The sequence below is a fragment of the Pomacea canaliculata genome, linkage group LG13 (assembly GCF_003073045.1).
Source record: "Pomacea canaliculata isolate SZHN2017 linkage group LG13, ASM307304v1, whole genome shotgun sequence".
In the NCBI taxonomy this organism is placed as follows: domain Eukaryota; kingdom Metazoa; phylum Mollusca; class Gastropoda; order Architaenioglossa; family Ampullariidae; genus Pomacea; species Pomacea canaliculata.
The window spans coordinates 7,032,035-7,055,740 of record NC_037602.1 but is presented as its reverse complement, the minus strand read 5'-3'; the positions used below and the strand labels follow the sequence as shown (position 1 = coordinate 7,055,740).

Here is a 23,706-nt window from a genome sequence, read left to right as displayed (position 1 = left end):
CACGCGTGTGTGTGCGTTTTTTGTGTAAAGCGTCATGAGCTTGTTCATAGGGCCGGAATGTGCGTTATATAAGTTCATTTTAATGCTTTATAAATTGAACTCACGGCATTAGGAAAGAGTCTGTCAAAGAGTAAAGCTTGCATGAGTTTAACGTGTTGAAAGAACATGTTTTTAAAAAAAGGAGAACAAGGAGCTATTTTTAAGTGCTCATTGATTTTATTACGACTGTCAGAAGGCAATTCCGCGACTGTTTTATCGTAATGTGATCGCGACGTAGGTTAAGTCCGTACTGGCTTTACATACAACACGTTGCCGTCGCTATGACGCCTCGTGACCCTGCAGATAAGTTGTCTCCCATGTATGCTCTGCATTCCTCGACGCCATTGGTCTCTGAATTAAACAGTAAAAGTAGATGAACAATCCGATTCTTCCATGCTATAAACTTTTTCAAATATAAATGTTCTTGAAATAACTAATAAATTATGGAAGAATGATTACAGCTATCCCTGGAAATTAACTGCTTATACTATATACTTTTATACTATAAAATTGATAATTTGTAACAGTGTGATAAACTATAGTGAGATGTATATAAATCTACACTATCTTCAGGAAAGATCAAGTTAAAACCCCAGTAAAAACTTTAATTTAAATATTCAATAATCCACGTTGAAAATAGTGTACTTAATTGCAAAATTACCCATGATCAGCTCGCCAAATACTGGCCTTTACATCCAGGGAAAAGTACTGTTCCGTAATTTTAAACATCTCCAGTCACCATTACCTTTTGGTTTACGAGTTTTGAAACTTACCAACGATCCTGGCTCCGCCTGACCTGCCATTCGGAGCAAAGTAATTGCACGAGACCATGGAAGTATTGAAAGGGCAGGTCACTCCTTGGTAATCACCTGCACCAAGAGTTGTCGGAAGTGATGACACGTGCGTGCACGACATGTCCGGACACGAACAGCATGCTGAGTAAGCAACGGATCCTGTAAAAATAAACAAAAATTAAAAGTTTAAATGCGCCAAAAATTAAACTTACACAGTAATACTAATGCTATTAACAATTCAGACACTGAAATATACGAACATTGATTTTATACAGCAACAACTGTCAGTAGTAATCTACAGCCCACATATGACTGAGTAATGAACACTGTATTTATATAATGACACAAATCAGCCAACCTGAACGTTCAGCAGGATTTGTAGATACGGGGTTGCCACCCTCAGCCACGCAACTGTTCGCTGTGTCGTTGGCATATGCCCCATTCATATCGGGGTACTTACTGTAACTGGAGCAACCTATATTTGAAAAGTTAGCAAGTTGAATAATTGTTAAAGAATCAATAAAGAAGCTATAAAAATATGGATAATAAATTCAGCACCAGTCACTTGAATCAGTAATAGTTGAGCGCTTAGTAACTGTAGAAGTCTACAAGATAAGCTTGTGTCTCTAACACAAGGAAATTTAGTGCACCTTGTCTTACAACATTTCAGACCAGTATGCATGCAGAATGTAACGAGAACATGTGACTAGAGCTTTACAAATGCAAGACACTGTGTTTTACCTATAAGCAGGGTATTTGTAGAACAGAGGGCCTCGGCCTGAGCGCCGCCAAAGGTCAAGGATGGTCCTGCCACCCGGAACTCACAACTCAAGCCTGACACCTTGCAACACCGTGCAGCTGCAGTTACGCCTAAACACAAACAGATGTAAAACATATTATCAGACTGACGTCTTAATTAAAAAGGTTGTCTTCAATGCGTCGCATTTACACTCTATAGAATACTTCTTACTTCAAGCGTGCAGCCAAACGGACGAGTGGACACTGGTAGAGGGAAACCAAAAAGGGTGTGAGGTCAAGGAACGCCGCTATTTCCGTATTGTGGTCATTCGGTGCCAGTGTGTCTCGAGGCAGAGGCCAGTGAACATTCACGCTACTCATTATCTCCTCAAGAGATCAGCCAGCACGGAGAGAAGTGGACGAATACTAACCGTGTCACGGACCAGTCCGTGCCTCTCTTTTTTTTATTATTTTAACCCCATTGCGACTTACGGACTGCAGGTGTGGATAGAATGTATGGGAGAATAAATGAAAAAAAAAAACACACACACACTGAGGCACGGACTGGTCTGTGGCAAACCTTTTTGTACAATCATAGGTCCACTCAAGACATAAAAATAACAAACTTTAGCGGAACCTTTATTTGTACGTAAATGGTACAGGGCAGTGTAGCCTCGTGTTTATTGTGCCAGGTGTTAATATTTTTTATTAGAACCGGACACCCGACGTAGTGGTTTTTTTCTTCTCCTTCGACCACATGCAGTTTTACGACCTGGGGGGCTAGAGGGAGACAGAGAAAGAGAGGTGTGATGTGCAATTATTATTCTTGAGTGGTCCCGTCTATCACTTACTTCCCAAGGTCGCGACTGGTTGTGGCTAGGTAACGATATGGACCACTCGTGTGTGTGAATATATGTAACGATAAGGCATTTTTGGTCTTTTAAGGTGGGGCAAATTGTTTTAAATAAAATAGATTTTTCTTTAAAGTAAAATATAAAAAGCCCAGAAAATCCAATATATTCTTATGAAATATTACTGGATCATACACCAGTTCCTTAAAATTACTTTATTTCAAAATATGTTTTCAATATATGCTCACACAACTTAGTTTTTTGGAGTGAGAAAAGCGTTTGACTTATGTTTTAATTAATTACCTGCTGACGAGTTTCGACCGTTGTACGCTTTGCACACGGCCACTCCGTTCTCAATGGTAACCTGCTCTCCTTTCCTCGTCCAAAGCATGGCCTGCGATGAGGACAAGACAGACGTAGAACAATCTCTAAAAGACTTGCTCCAGATATGTGTCTTTCTAACCGAGAATGTTAGATCATTTGCATGTTTCGTCGTTTTGTCGTCATGTGCACAGGTGTTAAGTCAAAAAAGACTGTATGAACTGTTTTTATAAAGGTCTGACACCCATAGATTCAAGACCTAGAAGCCATCAATGTCATTAAAATGTGTGCACTTCGTTTTAACGAGATGAAAGGGCGACTAGATTTGGACTTCACACGTACAAACAATTTGTTTGTAACTTAATAATCATTGCTATTTTCTTTGTGGGTGATGATCTGCTGTTTAAACCATGAGGCAATCAAATGCATGGCTGTCGCCTGGTAAGAGATAAACGCTGAAATGCTCACGTTCTGGTAGCTCGTGCAGCCTGTCATGACGCGGTCCGTTCCGCAGGTGACCGATGCCACGTCATCTTCGTTGCCACCAGAGGGAGTGGACTCGACGTTGACGCAGGTGAGCTGCATGTTTGTTGATGACGTGGACTGCAGCCCCAGAGGCTTCTGGCCGCGATGGCTGACACACCTGGGTACATAGTCCTTGTCTTCCGGCACGTTTGCTGCCGCTGAGTGAGTGAGTGAGGACAAGACCGTTCTAGTTGCTAATTATTAAGCTAAGTGACAAAAGGTTTGCCAAAGAAGAAAAATTCTTTATGTCACCTTAATTTGACGATATATTGAACTTCATGAGAATCAAAACCTATTTTTTCATTGATAATAATCACATGGTTCATTTCTGTAAAGTCAACTGGAGTTATTTTACTAATTGAAAAAACACCTACTTGTTTTGTTGGCAACTTTTATGTTGACGGTCATATCGCTTGATCCCAAGCTGAATGATTCCACCTGTATCGGTACTCCTGACCTTTTGATAATCACTTGGTAGTCGCCTCGAAACCCACGGAAGAAGACGTTTAAGTCGCTGCCAAGGTTTCTAGTCAAATTTGTTGTCCATTCTTTTTTTATCAGACAAAAGAACCGCTGTCCAGGCTCTATAATCTACACCGATTAATGATACACGTAAATTAATACTCTAAATGAAATCCTATAGCTACATATACAGAAGAAATACATATATTTATATAGAATAAGATGAAACTAAGCATTGTTGGTAAGCATGTGTAGCATGATCCTTGAAAAGCTTAACTCTAGATTGGCTATGTCTAATGAAAACCAATGTGTAGTATTGTTTATTGAGACAGAACACAGACAACAGGAATCGTACCGTCACGTTGGTTCCCTGAATAAGCTCTCTGTTAACATTTTGCGTGTCCTGGTCCCAGAAACTCCAGTAGACGATGCCCTTCATGGCAGGATGACTGAACATTGCACGCATGGCGTCTTCTATCCAATCAGCGCGCTGCACGTGGTCCGGCGACTGGACGTCAAACTCGGTCATAACGACATCTATCCCTAACGTTGCCAAACGGTCGACTCTTTTCTGAAATACAATTTATACAACAGCAAGCCATAAACTTTAGAACTCAACTGCCTAATATGCGCCGAACAAACGTATTTTTGTGAAACTATCAATACATTTTGACGAAATATATAAAACAATCATGCTGAGACACCGAAATGGCAACAGCTGAATTGCAATCAAGGTTACTTAATGAAATGTTAACTTAATAGCAATTGAAGATATTTGAATTATTACCAATACAAATTAAAATCTTGTAGTTAGATAACTTAGACGGAAAGATTAAAGTGAACAGCAAAGTGCGCAAGAGTGCGAATGTCCGCGACCTCTCTCTCTGAACTGTTTGTAAAAACTAACTCTGATTTGCAAAGCTACTCTGTTTACGCAATTTATCCCAGTATGATTGATGTGAGTGTATATATGAAAAGACATTCAGAAACGTTGTGCGACGTTCCCCAACCCTTTAAACAGGAAACTGCGTAGTGCTAATATAAAAGAAAAGAAAAAAAAGTGAGAACCACTGCACATTACTTCAATAAATTTATCTATACAGACACTGGTTACAAGTCTACAGGGGTGCAATTTTCACTCACAGTTTAACTTGCGGGTAGGGTACAAATGACATATAACGTAAAGGCGAGTTCCTTCTGCGGATTTTAAAACTAATTTATGCTCATTATTTATTAAAACATCCGATAATTGTCTTTAATTCGTCTACTTAAATTACAATTCTAGATACAAACCATAACATGTTTCTCTTGGACAACATTCGCTCATGTAATCAGCTCTTATCAATTGAATGTAATTTCGCCTGGTGCCTAGCAGCCTGGTATTCTGTAACAACTGTTTACTCATAAGGAACTTCGACAAACGACACCTGTTCCCAGATTTATCACATTTTCCGCCGTATCGTTAGAGTATAGAAATTTGTGACAAAGGTTAAAACAGACTGCAATAGAATTATCAGCGTGATTGTAAAAGTACCAGGATCAACGTGGGATCAACGGCAAGATATTCTTGAAAGTGACCCTGTACTCCCAAACCTTCCACGGGGACGTTTTCATTGAGGTACTCTAACATCATCTGGTAGTACTCCTGGAAACATAAAAGCAGGAAATAAACACTCATTTCTAGTTCTATTTATCTCTTTCTAACGGTACCGAGTTATATTTAGTTATGCTACATCAAACTTAAGCTCCCTGTTTTTGTGTATCTACACTTGGACGTCATCAAAATACTGCATACTGATGAGGTCGGTGAGATACTACAAAGGAAAAGTAATCATGAAGTAAGGTTGCCACGGAGGTAATTATTGATCGAAAGTATCGAGGTTTCCTCTGAATGCTGGAGATTTAGACCCCGCAGGTCGGCAGACCTCGATATCTTACTTTCAGTACATTGTGATGGTTAGAGAGAGCTCCCTGGAGGTGATGGTATAGCGAACCGGATGTAAATTAACCTCGGAAACAAGTCAAACTAAAAAAATGTTCGTAACAGTAAGTAATGAGCTGACCTCGATCTTATGACGGCGTCCGTCTTTGTACAGAAGATTCTTAAGATTTCTCTGGCTCTTACCTCTGTAGACCCTCCGATGTCAACAGCCTGGTAGTCGTTAAAGAACAGCTTCGTGACATTGTCACAGGTCTTCATTTGTCGGAAAAGATTTTTGGTGAAGTTCCGATCCTCTAACTTCTCCTCATAGTATAGACCATGGGTCATCTCGTTCATGACGTCCCAGTGGGCCAGTCTGACAGACAGAAATAGACATAAAGAAAGGCTTGGGGGCCAGTCAGTTCGAACTTTTTCGATTCGACCACGTCAAGATTCGATCACTGCCTATAGTCGTTTCAGCCACGTCATCATCCATGTGATAATAAGGCCACGAAGCGGGTACATTTTGATCCAGTCTTCTTCATAACTTTTGGTTGACCAGTGCACGCAAAGCTTCCCCCTTTTTTTAATCGTGTCTCTCTGTGTGTGTGTGGGGGGGGAACTACTTTGATAAAATATTTTTTGTAAATCAATATATTAAATGTTAGCATCCTTTCTAATTGAGCTTAATATTCACAGGGCACTCTGCATGATGGCCTTTGTTATACTCAGACTCACACCAGCTATGTGCTGTTTAGTTTTATATTCGTAGTCGCTTTTAATAAGCCATATTTGTTGCTATGAGCGGTACGGCTCTGCCTTTCCGACTGCTCTGCTACAGTGTAAATTAAACTAAACAATAAACATATTTTCTAGCTCCTACTCATGTATCTTTGCGCAACATTACTTCGAAAAGCATTTATTAACAATGGTAGGTAATCTACGTATATCACAGGACTAAACTGTATTGAAAATGTAGTTTTGTTTACATACAACGAATAACAGAAGTGTTATTCTGCTAAAGAGGCACTGTACTCCGTGATCGAATCGACACAGGTCTGTGGTTGAATCGACAGGCGACCTGAGGCTTATCTGAGGAGCTAGTGTAGACCTCTTACGACGATGAGAAGGGAAAGAGAGAGTAGATGCACTTACTTGCCAAGACCAAGATTACACATGTACTGCACGTGTTTGTCCACCTCGTCTCTAAGTTCCTGTCCACTCAGCGCCTTAACCGCATCCGGTATGTTGTCAGCCACGTCCCATATGATATTGTGTCCGCGAACTTTCAATCTACAAAAAGCAATAATAATGATGATGATGATTAGGAAGACAATTATATTATCAACAATACTAACAATGACAAGAGCAGCAACAAAATTGACAACAACAAAAATAATGGTCACGATGACAACATACACACAAATATAGACAATTTAAGCAGTCATCGGTTCTAGACTAACAAATATACCTTCAGTCAATTCTGTCTCAAACACCACTAGGCCCAGTCAACTCAATAACTTCAGACCAGTTGCTGATGACATTGCCTTGCTGTCATATTTTTAATAAGAATAAACATACTCATGGTGGTGCTCTTCCTGAAATTGTACGCTGCTATGACGAACATTTCCTTGTCCTGAATGCCTCAAAGAATCACAAATATTTAAGGGCTATCTTCGATAACCATCTTAAATGGAACGTCAAAACTGACATAATCCTCCGTAAGACCCATCATCGCCTGTAGCTCAAGCGCGAACTTTCTCTGTCAACTGTCATTCTCACTCGGTTTTGTCAGTCCTTCTTTGTATGTCTCATCACTTTTTCTTTCATCTCTTTGTTCCACAGACTCTCCCTAGGTGACGGAAAGTCTTGTCTTTCTTGTTAATATCTGTTTCAAGATCACCGGAAACAGGTAGAGGGACTTGGCAGCCTTTTGTCATCAGCAAAACCTCAGGAAGGCATTACGCATCCTCTGTTTCTGATCATGTGTTTGCATGTGAATTCTAACTCTTGTGGTCTAGCTGCAGGTAATCAATGCCTGTATGCACAAAGAATCGCATCCACAACTCATTCATTTCACGTGCCATTCGCTTGAAATCTTCAACTTGCCGTGATCTTGTGTTAGCCTGGTGTGACCTAAAGCCACCAACTGAATCTTCTCTCTGTGTGTGTGCGTGTGTGAAAGAAACAACTTATTTACTGTAGTAAATGTGCACATGTGTACAAATGTATTTATCTGTGTATTGCTAGCATATGAGCACTACCTGTAATTGCCCTAATGGACCAATAAAGTTGTAGTGTATTGTGTTGTATTGTGTTCTGTTATAGCATTATATTAATAAAGTAGCACTACATTACACATTGAAAAGTGTGGGAGTACAATTAAAAAATAAGGTACTAATTTTGTGCTTATTCTCTTACTCTTTAGTAAGTTTATTTTGATCAGGACAATAACTAAATGATAATGATGATGCTCACCCGCTTGAGACGAGGACGTTGGCGGCATTTACTGCATTACTGAAGTCTGGATTTGTCTGCAAAAGAAGACCTCAGTAAAGTCCACCTATTACACCCTAATTTCCCGGTTATCTCCATTACACATTAGACTACACTTGTCAATTGCAATATTTTTTTCCATTTACTTCTTTATTTCAACAAATTACCCCACCTGTGTTTAGTCCCAGCCCCCACCCCTAAAAATGATTTGCCATATATTACAAAAAGTTACCATTTCTAATGAAAAGAATTTTTTCTTCGAGACTAAGACTTAAAATGACTTGACGTTTTAAGAAATGTTGTTTCTTGATTCGCAAGTCTTTTGATCAGAGAAAAGAAAAGATCGGGCTCGTGATCTGTGTGTATTATGTAATTGACATACGCGTAAGAATTATGCATAACGTTCCCCTGCAGTAATGTGTTAACGTGCGTGGTCAAAGTTACTTCCACTGTCACTCACGAGCTCAGTTACCTTTGGCCAACGCCTATCATCTGACGAGACAAAGGAAAGCCGTAGAAGAGGCCATAGCAAACATTTTTGTTGATACACCATAACGACAGGAGGACGGAGGTCGCTGCTTGAATGCAATTTCAACAACAGGGGGATAATTTGAACTCTTAAGAGAAGCCAAAACGCAAAGTTTAATTGATATATTTACCAAGTTTCCTTTATCGAACTTCCACTTGTAGCTCTGCACTGTGGCCCAGTTGAACATGTTGAAGATCAGTTGGCTGTATAAATTAGAGGCCTTTGTTGACATTTGCGTGTCTTTTACTTTTACTCCGAAAGGGTACAGGTGCTTTTTTAATCGTATCTGCAAAATCATCATCATCAATCATCAATCATCATCATTATCATCACATTCTTGTTACTTTCAGCCATTAAGATCAGTTAGTGCAAATATTGCGCTCTGCTACAAGCTGTTCACAAATTGTACAGCCAGAAATATTGTCATTTGTTTGGTGGAAATTACCTGAACATCAAACTGAGAAGAGGACACGCCAGACGGCAGAGTGAAACTGAAAAAATATGAAAACACAAGCACATACAAAATTAGGTAAACGCACACGCGCGCGCGGATACACAGTGACGCACACTGCATAAACAAGTGATTACAATTTTTTTTTTTTAAGTTTACTTGTTTCATGACCATTTCCTACTTCGACTGTAAAGACACGATTACTGTCTTTAACAAGAGCGAGACAGCATGTAAATAGGACAAAAAACATTTTACTTACTTAATATTAACGTTGGACTTCCTGTATGTGTCGATGTTAGTGTAGGAATCAGCGAGCCAGTTGGTGTTCTCAGGGACTTCATACAGAGCGGCGTTGTCCACCAAAAAGTCCACCCCTGGATCAGGACCTCGTATCGCAAGCCGGGCCCAGTTGAACGCTGTTTGTAAATTTAGAATGACCGAATAAATCGAAGAAAGAAAAGCATTAAGTACAAACTGAGAGAATTTTTTTCTGAAAATCTAAAAAAAAAATATCAGATCAATTTCTCGTCTGGACTACGTGGTCCTTGATGCCTTCTTACACTACATAATCCATAAAAGTTTAGCGGGTAATTTAAAGAGAGTCGACAAAGATTTATTACCCACATACAGACGATCATAAAAATCAATCGCTTTTAAATACTCCGTTTTATATGAACTGCAAAAGTCCAGACTTCTATCTACCTAATCTGCGTTTTAATACTACATAAGGCAAAAGACGAGATTCCCTATGACGGCACTGCTTACCTCTTTCTGGCGCGTTCATACTGCCATTGATCTTAATCCACCCCATGGAAGTGTTACAGAGGCCTCGGTTGGCGATGACATAATAACCGATCTCAGCTGTTACATGAGCGGAAGAAAATTTACAATTAGAGATTTTCATGTACACATATGCAAGCATTTGTGTATCCAGAGCAGTAACAGATTTCGTCATTTATTATCATTGTATAAACAACCTTAACTTAAGTTTTGCCTTTTCTTTGAGCTTAAAGTTGCAAGACTTACTTGGATTGACAAACTCGTACTGCATAGTGACTTTGATATTCTGCCAAAGGGTGCCGGAAAGATCGTTAAGCACCTTGACGAAAACGCTTAGTTCATAGCGAGCGCCGGTCTTCAAGCCGTACAGCACCTGAAGTGGTCCTTCGAGACTTCGATCGCTAAAACATGAAAAACAAAATCTCTCTAGCAATGTTACTTACTACACGTTTTAACGTCTGCGGAGTCGTTATAAAGAAACGCGAAATGCTGCCAGAGAGGAAACAGGGGGAAAAGCATTGGTAGGCGTGTTGTCACAGTAGACCTCACCGGTAACTGGCCTTGAGTGCGAAGTTACCGTCCACCTTGTCGACACTCACTCGCTCCATCAGGAACCCATTGTTCTCCCACGTGCCCGTCAGATCTCCCTCGAAGCTGGGGTTGTCCAGCAAATTCTGACCTAGACCCGTCTCCAGCATTATGAGCAGCACGAAAACTACAATTGTCTTCATTTTAGTTAGACCACGTCTCTGCAAAAGGAGATCCCAACTCCAGCATCCATGAACTGTTCTTAGCGCGATACGATATTTTTTTTCTTTGCATTTAGAAAGATATTCTGTTAACACGTGATTAGGGTTTTACGATCTGGGCTTAAGAGTGTTTTAGAATGGTAAATAAATGTTGACCAACGGTATAGACATTAGGAAACAAAATTTACAATTTAAAGTACTTTAAGGGCTATACCTCGAATCAGTGTCTTAAAACAGAAATAGTAAAATAAAGACATGTTTAAACAAATGAATGATGAAAATAAGCAAGCGCCTTCAGATTGTTGAAGCAAACTTGCAAGAGAGGAATGAGCTCTCTATGGAAAGAGACTGATGTCCCATCCATAGAATGTGTTGCGTTCACTTCAGGAGCCGACGGACAAAGACGTAGAGAGAAGTGAATGATTTACCTGAAGGACCTCCAAAATCGTCAGAGTAAAGTTGGCGTGGCAAGTACCATTTTTATAGAAGGCATGAACAAAGCTGCATATTAAATGAATACACGTGTCTCTACAGCAATATCTCTGAGAAAATTGTAGAGAAAACAGCAAATCAATGCCAACTAATTATTAATATTACTATTTTCCATCGCTGAGCTCAATGCTTTAATATAGGCCGAGCGTCTTTCCTTCAAAACAACATAAAATCTGTCAAATGCTTCTTACGCTATTAATAAGTAGCGACCAAGCAATTTTCTTCCACCTTACATCTGCCTGTCTAAAACAAATCTATGAGGCATTACGAAAACGTACTCTTTAATACACAAGACATTGTAATGAAAACGAAATTGTCCTCCAGGAAAGTTACGTTCCGTTGAAGAATAGTTCTTTTCTGCTGAGGTCTGAAACAGGGAATTGGCCGTAATTGATAATGTAATCAGTTGACGAGAAAAAAATTATGGCAGCAAAAATATCGCATTACATATGCCGTGTGAGACTGAAGAAAGAAAGTGCAGACGAAGCAGAGAAGGCGATGTGGGGGATGGACGATTGCTTTCGTAAGATAACGTGTCAAGCGACATGGCCGAAACAAGCAAGTTGGACGGAAAGACCAGCGGTTTCTAGGGACTCACCAGGCTGGAAACCGCGTAGAAAGCACTTGAAATGAACTTAACAGAATGTATTTTTTAAAATCAGTCAAATCTACAAGAAGATAACTGAAAAGGTGCAAATAAAAATAATAAGTTTCGATCATATCACGTAACAGTTCTCGTTGTTACGGCTTACACCATCTGATCCGAGTGTTGTGTGCCTAACAGGCTCCCACAAACTGAGCCAACAGCTTGTTCCTCATTAATTACAAGTAAACAATAAACGTCATACAAGGCCACTTTTCAAAATATGTCAACAATGGTGGATAAGAAAACATTGATAGTGAATTAACTGACATCGCTTACTTAAGATGCACTTTTGCCCGAATAAAAGGTGAAGGTCGGCTATGGGATGCAAAAGACACTCAGTGCTTACACTTTAAGCAGTCTACACTTTGTGACTATATTATACCTTGTTCTTTCTATCTCTCTGCCTATTCGTCCTTCTGCTAAAGTTCTTTCTTTCTTTCTTGCCGTAATTTTTCTGGTCTAAAAGCGATCTTAACGAGCATATCCAGCTCGATTCTTAAAGACAATAAGACTTGCTGGCGGACAATTTCGTTTTCATTACAGCGTCTCGTGTTCATTTTTATAATGACTCAGATGAGTTTTTTCCGGACAAACAGATGAAAGATAAAGGGAAATTCTTAGGTCCCTATTTATATGTAGAGTAACAAGCATTTAAGAGATGTTATACAGGGCTTCTGCTAAGGCTAAATTCTTTGGGTCCCAGGGACCCCTTCTTCAGATTTTTAAGGGGTCCCTGTTCCTCGCCCAAATTTGGAGGGGACCCCATTGACGAAAATTGAAGGGGTCCTCCGAACTTTTAATGCGTACTGTACGCAATTTTTTGCGTAAGCAGAAGCCCTGTTATAACTTTCCCAAGGACGCACGGTCGGCCAATATTCAAGATAAGCGTTCTGCGCAACAATGAAATATTATTCAATTAGTTGGTGTAAATGTGTTACATCTGGAATTTGTCATTTTGAGACAACGTACAATTTCCAGAAGAATATTGTTGTGACAGCACGTGTTGTCAATAAATTTGCAATTTGGCGTATCGAAACATGCCTATAAAACGAATACCTCCGTCTCCTTCCTTCTTTCCGTCAACTTGGGACGACTGGAGCTGAGTCAAAAACTCCATTGTGCGTATTTTCCTGTCGGCTGCTAAGTTAAGGCAGTACATTCCATTGCTGCGAAACTAGTTTTCTAGTTATATGTCACTCATCAGTCACCTGCAGGTCTGTTTTAGAAATCTTCAGATATTTGATTACTTTTGTGATAAAACCTTTTAGAAACTGCCTTGACAATAAATCGAGGTCCAGTCACGAAGCCGTACATTCAAATATTACAACACTTTCAGAAAGCGAGTATTAAGGATGTTTGGTACATGAGGGGAACACCATTTTGAAACACATTCGCAGCTCTTTAAACCTTATTCACGCGATAAGAGAAAGTCGATCTGAACGAAAAGAAAACGAGTTTGCGCGTAAGAACCGTTCATGTATGTTAGCACTGGGATCTTCTTTTGTAGAATCGTCTTATAACTAACAGAAAGACAATGGTATTTTTGTTCAAGTGATGATGCTGGAGACGGAGGAAGGTCGGAATCTACTTGACAACCCAGCTGACTGGCACTTGAGACAACTGTGGTGCGTATTTTCATTTATTTCTTCCTCTACGAATAAATTATTTGCTCTGACCCTGTGTTAGGCCACATTGTAAAAATGTCTGTATAAATGCGCCGCTAATTCTCTACTTTCAACAGTCGAGAGACGTAAGATGCAAGACATTTGTCCATGTGACCCAGCACGACACCCTGTCGAAGACTGTCCCTCGAGACATCTTGAAGGGTAATGGACGCAGCGGTGGTCAGAGAAAGAACTTTCTTAAGAACGTCAAAGACTTGACTAGTCCATTGTCTTTGTTGTTGTTGCTAGTAAAATCTTTTGGACAAAAATTGTGAACACTTTTGTCCTAGAGTAGTAATCATCGCTTTTTTTTACAGAAAGTAACCCAGCAAACCAAAATAATATGCTTTTTTTTTTTTTACTCAAGTCGTCTTGCTTTCATTACTTTATGCCACTAGTAAATCCGGATTACAAAATAAGTTTGTAGTAGCATCTTTTAAGAAACCATGTATTTATCGGTATGTAGGTATTATTATATATGTTTATATACTATCAAACTAAGTCATAAAGCTTACTATTCCTTTCACTGTTTGATACCAGTTGATACACCAAAGTTCTCCATTAAACGAGACAAATGCCGTCAAGTATTTCTAGGACATAGAGTGATCGTACTGAGACCATAAAGCCAGTCGTATCTCCAGTACTGACAGTCCTGAAATTTCATAGCTGCTGAAGAAACTGCTTATTAAGATGTCGACTAAACGATGTGTATTTCTGTTATCATGCATCTTGCTGCATAAATTATCTAGAAGACTTTCGTGTTTACTAATTATTTCTCGATGCCAAAAATCATAACCATTTGCTCTGCTCTCAGATGTTGCAGTAGGTCATTCAAAACAGCTTCCAACCAAGCGTTCAATACTTTTTTTCAAATTTGACTTGAGAGAGAGAGAGATCTTGCTTCTGGATATTGATGCTGTGCTGTACATTTGTTTGTTGATATGGTCTATGTTTTATTTTATTCACATGTTTGTATAGTTTACTTTGTATGATGTCTTAAAGTGCACTCTGAGGAAAAAACTGGGGAATTCACTTTAATGTTTTAAATACTATTATTATTAGACAAGTTAGTTTATACTAGGTCTTACTGTAAAATTCTATTCAAATTTCAGTACAATAGAGATAGACATGTGAAATTCAATTTCATGGTTTGTATTTAAAGTTTACAGTGTTAACACAATCACAGTCTATATAGCTTCAATATCTGATTTTTGGATATTAAATCTTTATTTTTCAGATAACAAATGAGTGATATGAAAACATTTGAAAAAAATCTACATGTAATAAAAATATATCAAGTAATTAAAGATAGGGCACGTCTTACTTTCGAAGTGTCTGCATAGAATAGATGCATTTAAAGTGAACTGGATGTCAAGAGTAAAAAGTGCTACAACTTATTCTAACACGTTGTGAGAACACGATTTAAGAACGAACAGAACAATGAACTACTATTGAGTTATAATTAGATTTTGTTCAGACTGTCACAATGCAGCGATCGACATTGTTACTGTACTAGGATCGCGACGTAGTCTGTACCGGCTTTACATACAACATGTTGCCGTAGCTGTCACACCACGTGACCCTGAAGACAAGTTGTCTCCCATGTACGCTCTGCATTCGTCGCCGCCATTAGAGTCTGAAATTCAAACCGTATAATTCGACTGCAGATGAACAATCACACAGATCCTCTCATAGATCACAAATTACAAATGTAAATGCTTTAATAAGTAACTAGGGAATAACTTAACAACTAATATAGCTATCGATGCAGATTAATTACTTCTCACCAACAATAATTAATTGTTTAACTGTATGACCATGTTTTCAGATGAGAATGTGAATTTTCCTTTATTTGATCCTGAGAGACGGCTTAATTTGCTTAAAGTTTCAATAAACAAGTTTTTTTTAAACAGTCAATAAAATATTACCAAAGTGAAGTCATATATAACGATACGGAATGACAAACTTACCAATGATTCTGGCTCCTCCAGACCTGCCGTCTGGAGCAAAGTAGCTACACGATACCATGGTGGTGTTGTAAGGGCACGTCACTCCTTGGTAATCACCAGCTCCAAGAGTTGTCGGAAGTGAGGACACGCGCCTGCACGAGATGTCCGGATACGAGCAGCACGTTGCGTAAGCAACGGATCCTGCGATGAAGCAATAAATAAAAATGAAAAATAAAATAATGTTACATTCTAATATCAATACTAATGATATTTAAAATTTTAAAACCAAACTGATAATATTGATTTAAACAGAAACAAATGCCATCACGCTGCGTAATCAGCGGATCCTGCTATAAATAAAATCAAATAAATAAAATTTTAAAAAAAACGTAAAAAGTAAAAGAACGCAAACACAATAATACTTATGTTATTAAAAATGTAAACCTACACTAAAGTATTGATTTTATACACCATCAAATGTCAGTAGCAATTGATAGCCGACACAAGACCTAGAAATGAACACTTTAATTCCTTTACATACTGACACAAACAGACCGACCTGAACGTTCAGCAGGATCTGTAGATGCAGGATTGCCACCCTCAGCCACGCAACTGTTCGCTGTGTCGTTAGCATATGCCCCATTCATATCCGGGAACTGGCTGTAACTGGAACAACCTGCATATGGAAAATTTGCAAAAGTTGAACATTTGTTAAAGACCAAATGAAATAGTCGCGAAAAAATGGATTACACATTTAGCATCAGTCACTATAATCAGTTATAGCTGAGTGCTTATTAACTCTAGAGATCTACAAGGCTAGATGTTTCAGTCTAACATAAGGAGGTATAGTGGACCTTGATTTAAAGCGTTTGAGGACTAAACTGCACGAGAGCGTAACGAGAACACGTGACTAGAGCTTCAGAACGCAAGATAGGAAAGAGAAGCAAATCACATTGTGTTTTACCTATAAGCAGGGTATTTGTAGAGCAAATGGCCTCGGCCTGCGCGCCGCCAAAAGTCAAAGATGGTCCTGCCGACCGGAACTCACAACTCATGCCAGACACCTTGCAGCACCGTGCAGCTGCAGTCACGCCTAAGTACAAAACAAATAGATGTAAAGAATATTGTCGGGTAGACTTTGTATTTTACATAATCATAACCGTGAGACCTTCTACGTCATCTTAACCATTGCTAAAACAGAAAAGCGCTTATGCCCAAAGCAGCTTTAATCTCTTGAAACTGTAAATAATATTTCGATTACTTACAAATATGTCATTTACAATTATTTGCTTCAGTGAAATCAATATAATGCAAAATCATTTTCATAATTCTTATTGCCATAATTGCTATACTCCGTTGCTTAAAAAAAAAAAGAAAAAAAAAGAGAGATTTCCAAAAGCTTTTACTTGTTGTTTCGACGCAATCGCGTGTTTTACTTTGAGAGAATTTCCTCATATAAATATACTCGCTCGCTTGTAAATATGCATAACAGAAAGGCACAATTTTTTTACCATGAAAATGATAAATAGGATAAACAAAAGGTTCTTCTTTGCAAGAAAAACTCTAAGCAAACACATAGATTCAATATTTTGGACACGTGAAATATTATTGGATCGTAGACTAATGCCTAAAGATGTCGACATTTTCAAATATATTTTGATTACATGTTCACACAATTCAGTTTTGGAAATAAGAAAATTCGTGCGATTTATGTTTTAATTAATTACCTGCCGGTGAGTTTTGACCGTTGTACGCTTTGCACACGGCTACTCCGTTCTCCAAGACAATCTGTTCTCCTTTCCTCGTCCAAAGCATGGCCTTCAATGAGGAACAGACACATGCGTAGAACAATATCTAAAATGTAAGTAACAATTTGGTTCTCTAAGCCTGATTTATTAATCAATTCTACATTCATTACACTTAATAGCAGATTACATTTTGAAGATACGAGAACATAAAACTCCCGACAAAAGGCATATTTTACATTTATTTAGAGTAAGCGGTAAGCAAGACACATTTGTGTTCTCTGTTAAAAAAGAAGTGTAGTCGTCTTGAGACAAATTGGAAGGCTTCCTTTTGGTAAACGACAGACGCTGAAAGGCTCACATTCTGGTAGCTCGTGCAGCCTGCCATGATGCGATCCGTTCCACAGGTGACCGATGCCACGTCATCTTCGTTGCCACCAGAGGGAGTGGACTCGACGTTGACGCAGGTGAGCTGCATGTTTGTTGATGACGTGGACTGCAGCCCCAGAGACTTCTGGTCACGATGGCTGACACACTTGGGTACGTAGTCCTTGTCCACCGGCACACTTACTGCAGCTGTGTGGAATGAGTGGGTGTTTATTCAAGCGCCCTTGTCCCATAGAAGGGGAGCCAACAACAATGATAATACAACGTTACACAATAGTACATAGTACATAAATATAAAAATAGTAAATAGTACCTATATTTATACAAATAAATAGTACATAGATATAAAAGCTAGAGATACAAACAATACCTTGGAAACAATTACTTAAATACATAGATTAATCTTCCACTGTATACTTTCTAAGTGAAAAGCATAGAAAAGATACAGTTCCAGGTTCTTTACAATGTTTCATTGGCTGAAGTCAATAACAAACTCATTTTAATAAAATTGTTTGGATGAATATATCATTTGATTTGTATGAATCTTACTCTGAGATGTTATCAGACTTTACAGCACATTGAGTTAAGATAAGATCGTTCCATTTACTAATTAATAGGCTAAATGAATTTTTATTAGCCCTCAGAAAAAAACTGACGCCATTTCAATTTAATGAGTTCTTAATTCTCAGTAGAATAGACAATTGTTTTGTCAACTCAGGCCTCTTTTATTATGGTTATATGTTAAATTAAAAAATGGTTACTTTTGTAACAGATAAATAAGAAACTGTTCGGCTGATAAAAAAAAACCAAAAAAAAAAAAAAACAACCATACTTGTTTTGTTTGTAATTTTGATATTCAAGGACATGTCGCTTGATCCCAAAGTGAAGAATTCCACCTGTACCGGCACGCCTGACCTTTTGATGGTCACCTGGTAGTCGCCTCGGAAACCACGGGCGGAGATATTTGAGCTGCTGCCGAGGTTGCTACTCAAATTCGTTGTCCATTCTTTTTTTATCAGACAGAAGAATCGCTGCCCAGGCTCTATGATCTAACAAATAAATAATTCGTCTACAGTAATAATCTTACGACATCACAGAATTTCTTAGACATAAGAAGCTATGTATTGTTGATATAGCATAACTTCAAAACCTTTGGTCTAGACTGGCTCTTCATAGTCAACACCTACATCTAGTTTTGTATTATAGTAACGTCACCTTCTGTAAAACAGTAGGCAGACAACAGGAATCGTACCGTCACATTGGTCCCCTGAATGAGCACTCTGTTAACATTGTCCGTGTCCTGGTCCCAGAAACTCCAGTAGATGATGCCCTTCATGGCAGGATGACTGAACAGTGCTCGCATGGCGTCCTCTATCCAATCAGCGCGCTGCACGGGGTCCGGAGACTCGACGTCAAACTCGGTCATAAAGACATCTATTCCTCCTAACATTGACAAACGGTCGAGTGTTCTCTGAAACAATTTATTTAACAGCAAACAGTAAACTTAAGAAAACTATCTGCCTAATATTTTTCAGACATAGCCGCATAAAATCATTTTTCTCTGTGCAACTTGCAAGGTATTCGTTGAAATATATAGAGAACATTTATACCCCGCCAATAAAAGGAAATATTTGTAGTTAAATAACTTTTACTGCAGTTGTGAAGTCCGACCTACAGTACGACTACTGACCTCCCCATCTCTCAGATTAAATAAAAACGTATACATTTCTAGGCATGACATACAAACAAAAAGGCAATGTGCTTTGGATGCTTTTATTAATTTCTGTTCATTATTCACTAAACTGCACAATATATTTGCGTGCAATTTTAAAGCCTACACTGGTATATTACAAATCGTAACCTGTTTCCTTTTTATAATAGTCACTCGTGTAATTCGCTTGATGCCCATTGCTGTAATTTCCACTTGTGCCTAACAGCCTGTTATTTGATAACAGTGGTTTATTTTGAAGAAAAAAGTACCTCACAAACAACACTTGTTGCTAGCTTCATCGCACTTTCCGTAGTATAGTTAGAGTATAGAGCTTTGTGACAAAAGATAAAGGCAGATGGCTACACAAGTTAATAAAGCACTATTCATAACACGAATTATGAGCGTGGTTGTAAAAGTACCAGAATCAGCGTGGGGTCAACGGCAAGATATTGTTGAACGTGACCCTCCACCCCTAAGCCTTCCACGGGAACGTTTTCACTGAGGTACTCTGACATCAACTGGAAGTACTCCTGGAAGCATAAAAGCACGAAATATAAACATTTTTCTTTATTTGTTTATGTTTTCTACCAATGTTGTTATACTATCTCTATTTTACATTTAGTTATACGTGTATAAGTCGAGAAGTACGGATACAGAAGACACATACTCTTATGAAAGAGTCGCAGCATTGTCAATGAAAATTGCCCATTATGTCAGTAATAGACGAAGTCTGAATGTTACCTCTAATTTTAAGAACATCGCTGTGTGAACTGGTGCACAGATTGTAGAGTTGTAAACACTAAGAGTTAATAAGGAAGTAAGGTTACCACGAAGGTAGCTATTAACTGAAATTTATTGAGGTGTCCTCTGAATGCAATGAGATTTAGAACTTGGATGTCGACAGAGCTCCAGTCGATAGTGATGACTACAAGGAACTCCCTGGAACGGATGGCATATGCAAACGGGAAGAAAAATAACCTCGGAAAAATCCAATCTTGAAATAGGCCCTCAGCAGTCAGAGATAGTTTATGTATGACCACGTCTTTCTTTGTAAAGAAGACTTAAGATTTCTCAGTTCTGGCTCTTACCTCTGCTGACGCTGCGATGTCAACAGCCTGGTAGTCGTTCAAGATCAACTTCGTGACATTGTCACAGGTCTTCATTTGTCGGTAAAGGTTTTTGGTGAAGTTCCGGTCCTGTAACTTCTCCTCATAGTATAGACCATGGGTCATCTCGTTCATGACGTCCCAGTGGGCCAGTCTGACAGACAGAAATAGACATAAAGAAAGGCTCGGGTGCCGGTCAATTCGAACTTTCTTTTAATTCGACCACGTCAAGATTTGATAACTGCCTATAGTCGTTTCAGCCACGTCATCCCTATAATAATGAGGCCACGAAGCGAGTGCGTTTTGATGCAGTCTCCTTTATCATTTTTGGTTGACCAGTGCACGTAAAACTTCCTCTTTTTTATATCTTGTTTTATATATTTTTTTCATGTGTGTATGCGTGTGTGTGTGGGAGGGGGGGGAAGAATTACTTTGAAAAAAATATTTTTTGTAAATCAATTTAATTATTTTTAGCATTAATTAAGCTTAATATTCATAGGACTTTGTTAAGACGTGCACGACACGCTGCATGATGGCCTTTGTTTTACTCAGACTCACGCCAGCTATGTGTTGTTTAGTTTTATATTCGTAGTCGCTTTTAACAAGCCATATTTGTTGCTCCTACACAGATATCCATGCGCAGTATTACTTCGAAAGCATTAAATAACAGTGGTAGGCAATCTACGTATATCACAGGACTAAACTGTATGAAAAAATATAGTTTTGTTTACATACAACGAGCAACAGAAGTGTAATTCTACTGAAGAGGAACTGCACTCCTTGATCGAATCGACTCAGGTCTGTGGTTGAATCCACAGGTGACCTGAGGCTTAGCTGAGGAACTAGTGTAGACCTCTTACGACGGTGAGAAGGGAAAGAGAGAGTAGATGCACTTACTTGCCAAGACCAAGATTACACATGTACTGCACGTGTTTGTCCAATTGGTCTCTCAGTTCCTGTCCACTCAGCGCCTTAACCGCATCCGGTATGTTGTCAGCCACGTCCCATAAGATATTGTGTCCGCGAACTTTCAATCTACAAAACAACAACAACAACAACAACAACAACAACAACAACAACAATAATAGATGATGATGATGATGATTGATTATGATGACGGATGATGATGACACTCACCCGCTTGCGACGAGGACGTTGGTGGCGTTGACTGCATTATGGAAGTCTGGATTTGTCTGCAAAAGAAGACCCCAGAAAAGTCTACCTGTTTGACCTTAATTCCAGCACAGCATATTTCCACCTTATATCCAACAGACTACACGTGTGTGTTGTAATATTTCTTTCCATTTATTTCTTTATTTCAACAAATTACCACACCCGTGTTTAGTCCCAGCCCCCACCCCTAAAAAGGATTTGTCATGTATTACAAAAAACTTACCACACAATGCCAGAAAAATGCGTTTGGTAGTTTGAGTTAGAATTTTTTTAGTTGATGAAAGATAATGAAAGTCTTTGAAAGAAAGTCCAAGTCAGAGAACGCGCCATCGTTATCAAGTTTTGAGGAAATTTCGTTCAGGGTTAGGAGGATAGTTTTCACTCTCAAGAGAAGCCAAATCGCAAAGGTAAGTTGATATATTTACCAAGTTTCCTTTGTCAAACATCCACTTGTAGCTCTGCACTGTGGCCCAGTTGAACATGTTAAAGATCAGTTGGCTGTATAAATTAGAGGCTTTTGTTGACATTTGAGTGTCTTTTACTCTTACTCCGAAAGGGTACAGGTGCTTTTTTAATCGTATCTGCAAAATCATCATCAATCATCATCAAATGTTCGTCACTTTCAGCTATTAAGATCAGTAAGTGTAGATCTTTGCGCTCTGCTACAAGATTATACAGCCAGAAATATTGTCATTTATTTGACAGAAATTACCTGAACATCAAACTTCGACGAGGAAACGCCAGGCGGCAAAGTGAAACTGAAAAATAAGAAAACACACGCACATACAGAAATAGAAACACGCACTCACGCACGGCCGCACACACACACACAGGGGCACATTGCAGAGACATATGATTACACAGTTCGTGACTAGTTTTTACTTGGACTGTAAAGACACAAATATTACCATTAACAACATTAGCGCCAATAACAACACCGAGAAAATGTGTAGACAGAAGGAAAAAGATATTATTTACTTAATATTGACAAATGCATTACCTTATGTTGACATTAGACTTCCTGTATGTGTCGATGTTAGTGTAGGAATCAGCGAGCCAGTTGGTGTTCTCAGGGACTTCATACAGAGCGGCGTTGTCCACCAAAAAGTTCACCCCTGGATCAGGGCCTCGTATCGAGAACCGGACCCAGCTGAACGCTGTTTGTAAATTTAGAATGACCGGATCAATTGAAGAAAGAAAAAAACTTTCTTCCAATAAAAAAAACAGTTTTTTCCGAAACTGTGAAGAATAAAGTCATTTTCTGGCTGGACTGAGAGGTCTTCGATGCCTTCTTAGTCCTTACTCTACATAAATATTCCATAAAAGCTTAGCGGGTAATTTATAACAGAGACACAGAAAATCGACAAAGATGTATAACCCAGATAAGGTCAATCAGAAAAATCAGTCGCTTTAAAATACTCGAAATTCATCTGGATTGCAAAAAACTCAAACTCTTAGTAACGTAATTCTAGTAGCAAAATACTATTTTTACTGCTAGCTTTTCTCCTCCGGATAGAATCCTTCAATGAAAGACCAACTGTGATGTGCAGTGGTCCGTAGAAGAAGTGTTAGTGATTTTTTTGTCTGCGTTTTAATACTACCATAAGGCAAAAGACGAGATTCCCTATAATGACGGCACTGCTTACCTCTTTCTGGCGCGTTCATACTGCCATTGATCTTAATCCACCCCATGTCGGAGTTACACAGGCCTCGGTTGCCAATCACATAATAACCTATCTCTCCTGTTACAAGAACGGAAGAAAATGTACGACTATTGATGTTAATGTAAATGCATATAGACATATGTACGTACTTGTCTCGCATACTATGACTAATTTTGTCTTATTTGTTGTCGTTGTGTAACCAACATAAACTAAATTTTGCAATTCCTTTGATTTTAGATTAGTATAACTGTTCCACTTCCCGTATCGACAAATTGGTACTGCATAGTGACTCTGATATTCTGCCAAAGGGTGCCGGGAAGATCGTTGAGCAGCTTTACATAAGCAATCATTCATAGCGAGCGCTGGTCTTCAAGCCGTGCATCACCTGTACAGTGGTCCTTCAAGACTTCGATCACTAAGAAAGGAATCATCAGTTGTACTTCAGTGAGCGACTGCAGTTCGTGTCTGTATAGTGCTCTTTCGTCTTTTCCTGACCAGTTCACTTTGTCAGCA

General features: G+C 38.9%; 2 protein-coding genes across 2 annotated transcripts; both read right to left on the bottom strand.

The window, feature by feature from the left end:
• Positions 1-210: 210 nt before the first annotated feature.
• Positions 211-10,656, bottom strand: LOC112554240. The gene is made up of 18 exons (XM_025221933.1): positions 10,457-10,656; positions 10,154-10,308; positions 9,893-9,988; positions 9,387-9,543; positions 9,122-9,167; positions 8,807-8,962; positions 8,130-8,185; positions 6,807-6,944; positions 5,856-6,027; positions 5,265-5,375; positions 4,086-4,301; positions 3,643-3,859; positions 3,212-3,426; positions 2,726-2,816; positions 1,575-1,703; positions 1,192-1,308; positions 813-992; positions 211-390 (listed from the first exon to the last, which is right to left on the bottom strand). Exons 1-18 carry the CDS (start codon positions 10,636-10,638, stop codon positions 296-298), a joined length of 2,529 nt encoding a protein of 842 aa, XP_025077718.1. The 5' UTR covers positions 10,639-10,656; the 3' UTR covers positions 211-295.
• On the bottom strand, positions 10,519-23,649 carry LOC112554241. The gene is made up of 18 exons (XM_025221934.1): positions 23,457-23,649; positions 23,176-23,275; positions 22,530-22,686; positions 22,242-22,287; positions 21,955-22,110; positions 21,494-21,549; positions 21,254-21,391; positions 20,339-20,510; positions 19,670-19,780; positions 18,792-19,010; positions 18,372-18,588; positions 17,514-17,728; positions 17,135-17,225; positions 16,372-16,500; positions 15,967-16,083; positions 15,429-15,608; positions 15,008-15,094; positions 10,519-10,656 (listed from the first exon to the last, which is right to left on the bottom strand). Coding segments are annotated over exons 1-18 (2,280 nt in total). The 5' UTR covers positions 23,544-23,649; the 3' UTR covers positions 10,519-10,654.
• Between the last annotated feature and the right edge of the window lie 57 nt (positions 23,650-23,706).